The sequence below is a fragment of the Brassica napus genome, chromosome C9 (assembly GCF_020379485.1).
Source record: "Brassica napus cultivar Da-Ae chromosome C9, Da-Ae, whole genome shotgun sequence".
Taxonomy (NCBI): Eukaryota; Viridiplantae; Streptophyta; class Magnoliopsida; order Brassicales; family Brassicaceae; genus Brassica; species Brassica napus.
The window spans coordinates 9,376,962-9,381,887 of NC_063452.1; the positions used below are offsets into that span (position 1 = coordinate 9,376,962).

Below are 4,926 nucleotides of genomic sequence, written 5' to 3' on the forward strand. Positions count from 1 at the left end.
TTAAGACACAAAATATGTAAATTATAATATAACGGATAGGGTAAACAATAACCAATGTGACTAAACTTACAACAAACCAAATGATCAGTGCAACTCCATTTTCCTTTGGAGATTTCACCACTAATACATGAAAAAAAAAAAACTACCAAGAGCTCTCAAATAATACCAAAACAAATCTATCATCTGAATAAAACTTTCGTCAAGACTCGAACGTTTTTTGTTTCTCTCTCAGATAAACAGGTTTGGGAAACTAGCCAAGGGGACAAGAAGTGGGGATATACATTGTTGCTTATACGCTTTGTACTTTCCCGGGCATCTCCTTGGCTTCCATTTCCTGCGTTTTATTTACAAAAGAAGACAAAAGATGAGAAACACATGAAATAAATCAATCGACACTTTTATGTTTCACTATTGGGTGACGACCACGCTTTAAATCACGGGAACATAAGTTTTGTCCCTTCCATAGCCTGTGTTCATTTAAGCTTAGAAGCATAACAAGAAGTAAAGAGTAAAAAACAAAAACACTTTCAAACTAGCTTTGCAACAAAGTTTGCCCAAAGTGAACAATGGGAGTTAATATGGATAGGAACTAGTAGTACGCAAGGATGAAGAAACTTAACATACCAAGAATCAAAATTAAACAACAAAACGCCCTTAATATATGGAAGAATTAAGGAACACTTACAGATCCTTTGCCTTCATAGTACTCGTCCAAAGCCCACTGGTACTTAGATTGGTTTAACCCAAACCATCTCACCAAATGGTCATCCACGCTTGAGTGTGCTGTCGTAAAATAATTCAGCACAAACACAGAACAATGTCAAAGTTAAAATCTTTTCATTGCTTGTTAGGACCAAACAACAGAAACCGTATGAAAATCCACAATTCATTGTACATTAGAAATATAGTCTCCACTTAAATCTACTTTCCAAAAATAGAATATTTAGATCAATTTCTTCATCAATCAATCAGAGGGTATCAGAAGAAAAAGGCTATCTCAAAAATCAAGATCCGAAATGAGAAACCTTTATCCTCAGATTTCTCTCGTTCCGTACCATTTTGAACCTTTGTGACGGCGTTTTTGAAGAACCCTAAAACTGAGCCGTCCTGCTCAGAGGAAGCCACCGATTTAAACTGCTGCGGAGGAGGAAGAACCGGCGGTTGAACGATGGGCTTCTGAGACACGGCGGAAGGAGATTCAGGTGGTTTTGGAGTCGCCGGGGGAGTCATGAAGACAGTGTACGGCCCGATTTTGCCGATGACAGGCGGAGGTGTTGATGGGTCTCTGTTGATCGGCATTTTGAGACGAAAATGAAGGAAGTTTCTCGGACAAGAATCTGGAAAAGAAGAAGGAGATGTGGAAGTTGCAGAGAGTGAAAGTGCAGGACGGTGGATATGTAAGAGAATCCGTGAGTCCAATCTATGTGCTTCAAGTGTAAATGTCCTTTACTTTTTCACACTCACCAAAGCGTCAGAAGTCACAGTTCATGTCTTCTTTTATAAGATATTGTTGTGTTTTGTATGATTGGTACAACGTTTGAAAATTATTGCGTTTGTGGGATATTTGTAAATGGTTCATTATAAGATATTGTTGCAACAGTTTAATAATAAATTACTTATATAAACATATTATAACATTAAAAAATATAAAAAACATATTATTGTAATAAAATATAATAATTATCAATATAATATGATTAAAAAAAATATTAGGTTTATTTATAAAAAAATCAAATTAGTTGAAAGTTATAATTTTAATAAAATTTGTTTTGAAGATTTATATTAAAAAAAATTTAAAAAAATATTTCATTTTATATATGTGTGTATAGAAATGTTTAAAAATTCTAATAAATAGTTAGTTTAAAGTTTTTATAAAGCAAATTATGATACTGATTGTGAATTTTAATTAATATATAAAATATGTATATATTTTATATAAAATATGTATATATTTTTATTTATAATATTTCCATTTTAAAATTTTCATTTTAAAATTTTATAATATTTTTGAAAATAATTTTATATTTATTTTTCCATCCGCAACCGTCCGCAACCGCAAACGCTAGCTGAAACCAGCTTTTGATTTTAAGAGGTTCGGAGCGGTTTGGAGCGATTTGTATGATTGTTTCAAAACGCTGTCAACCGCTAGCAACCGCAAAAGCTGCGTTTGCGGGTCGTAGCGGGAAAACCAGTCAGGCCCTAAGTATTAAACTCTCGCATGTTATAATTAATATTAATACTTGTAAATCTTTAGTTTATGGGTTTATACATTAAGTAAACAAGTTGAAGGGTTTTACTATTAAAAATAAAAAAAATCAACAAAATAATAACATTATCTAAAAAATTAGTAACTTTAATTTTCAAAATTAACATTTTTCAAAATTTATGTAAATATATGAGTCTGATTTGTTTTAAAATCAACATTATATATGTATAAATTAAAAAAATAAAAACCCAAAAAATATAATAAAATTATTTAAATATTTACCTATAATAAAATTACTAAAAGATTAAAAATGTAAAAAACAAGAAAATATAGTAAAAATTATATCTTATCTAATAAGAATGTAATAATAAATCTTTAGATAATTTTTATTATATTATATGGGTTTTTAAATTTTAAATTTATACATATATAATGTTGGTGTTAAAAACACATCAAACTCATATATTACAACAAAAAAAATTAAAAATGCTAATTTTGAAAATTCAAGTTACTAATTTTTAGATAATATTATAATATTTTGATTTTTTTGATTTTTTACATTTTTAATGGTAAAACCCCTCGACTATGTTTAGTTAATGTAGAAACTCATGAACTAAAGATTTACTGGTAGTATTGGTAATTATTATCTGCTAGGGTTTAATTCATTAAATAAAGTTAGTTTAGGTTTTTTTTCGTTAAATATTTAGTTTGGGGGTTTTTACCCAAAACAAACTTAGTTGAGGGGTTTTAACGTTAAAAATCTTTTTTTAAGGATGTGTTTTCTTTTAGATTTTTCGTCGTTATTATAAACTAAAAGCAAATAATCCAGAACATGGTATACTTTCAAAATATCCGGTTATTTGATATGCATCTCACCTATCTAGAATAACCAGATGATTAAAAGATAATCATGATTAAAAATAAATATCCAGAAAATAGTTTATGTATCTGCATTGTGAATGTATATAAAAAACTGAATAATACATAGATAATCCAGAGTATGACAGGTAATATCCAGAACATGCATGGTTTATGTATCTCTAAGAATGAATATTAGAACCGGATAATCAATCCATTATAGGTTAGAGTTAAATTAATACAAAATATGAAGTACTATGTAGAGTTAAATTAATACAAAATATGAAGTACTATGTACTTGGGGATATTAACGGGATATTACATAATTAATCTGGATATAACTTGCTAGTTAATTTGGATAAAATTTGAAGATTGGCCAAGGTAAGCAAGTTGCAAAATGACTTTGTGATCACGATTGAGTTTTATGGATCCAACCTCGTCAGCATATTTCAAGCTTCTTTAGCTTCTCTGTGTTGCGGTTCCCATCATAATCAGCAGCAACCTCATAGCATTCTTAAACCTCCAGACAAAACAGTGTATGTTTCAAAGAAAGTAAGTCTTGAATATGAAATGTTCCAATGCATGGTGTGCTATGTTATGCAGGCTTTCACTGTAACGTCTACATTAAGAACTTCTAAATGCAAAAAGATGAAAGGATAATGAGAAGAACGAACAGATGAAAACAATTGCGTAGTGATGTTAAACAAGCTAGTTCACAAAATTTGACTTTTCTGATAGATACCATTTTTGAAATGTAACTCCAAACTTGGCAGCAACTAAACTTTCGAAGAATGTCCTAATAAAATAAAGTTACAGAGATTCTTCGATTTACACCATTCATCATATGAGTCATAAAAACCATGCTTATGTTTCTGCATAAAAGAAATAAAAGATTCTTTAAGAAGGAAAAAAATTCAAACTTTGAAATGTAAAACCAAACTTGAAGATGGAGAGAAATGCGAACCGTCATTTTGCAACTGGCCCGTGGTTTAAAACAAGATCTAACTTGATAAGGAAAAGACTTTATGCAATGAAATGTCGTAGAAGCAAAAATGTCAGATTTACTCATGACGAAGTAAGAGCAGAATACTCAATGATCAGAACCAAATTTCATGGAAGCATCTTTGAATAATGTCAAATTCAACGAGAGGGATAGAGAGAGAATGAGAGAGAGAAGGAGTGAAGTTTTTTGGGATAATAATGGTCAAAGAAAAACTTTTGCAGTCATGGTTTTAGGTGTAGTTTTAACACTAAAAAAAATATTCATTTCCAACTACAACACTAAATTTCACATTAAAAGTTATTTTATAATATTATATATATTTAACTTTTTGTTTGTCATTTATTTAATTGTACAGTTTATTAATAAAATAAATGAATAGTATTTTAGTGAAGTGAATAGTGTTATAGTGTAGTGAATAGTGTCACACCAAATTTGGTGTAAAATTATAGTGTGACACTAAAATGGTGTGATTTTTGCAGTTGGGTTGGAGAAGGTTTTAGTGTCAAAATCACAATAAAATAGTGTTTTGGAGTTGAGTTGGAGATGACCCCATTATCCCTGAAACCATTAAAGGTTTTCTTAAAAAAAGAAAAAATAATAATTAAAAAGCGCGTCAATCGCGGACCGTCACGTGTCAATGGAACTCGCGAACAGTGCAAAAACCCCTACAAATTCGGTTCTTATTTTGGACTTTCTAAAACCGATTCTTAACATTTTGGTGGGGCCCCTCATTAAAAAGGCACTAAAAACATCTTTAAAACCTAGCGATAATGATGGCTTTAAGACCATCTCCAATAGAATTCTATTTTTTCCTCTATAATTTACACCAAAGTAAAATAACTCTATTATAGTGTAATTT

General features: G+C 30.2%; 1 protein-coding gene across 2 annotated transcripts; it reads right to left on the reverse strand.

Annotated features, from left to right (window-relative positions):
• BNACNNG22720D (actin cytoskeleton-regulatory complex protein pan1) lies at positions 1-1,484 on the reverse strand. Of its 2 annotated transcripts, none has more exons than XM_013843586.3 (3): positions 1,056-1,484; positions 686-783; positions 1-334 (listed from the first exon to the last, which is right to left on the reverse strand). In XM_013843586.3, exons 1-3 carry the CDS (start codon positions 1,297-1,299, stop codon positions 290-292), a joined length of 387 nt encoding a protein of 128 aa, XP_013699040.1. In that variant the 5' UTR covers positions 1,300-1,484; the 3' UTR covers positions 1-289. The 2 variants fall into 2 exon arrangements, with proteins under 2 accessions (XP_013699040.1, XP_048625858.1); XM_048769901.1 differs by having other exon boundaries at positions 1,026-1,483.
• Positions 1,485-4,926: the final 3,442 nt, after the last annotated feature.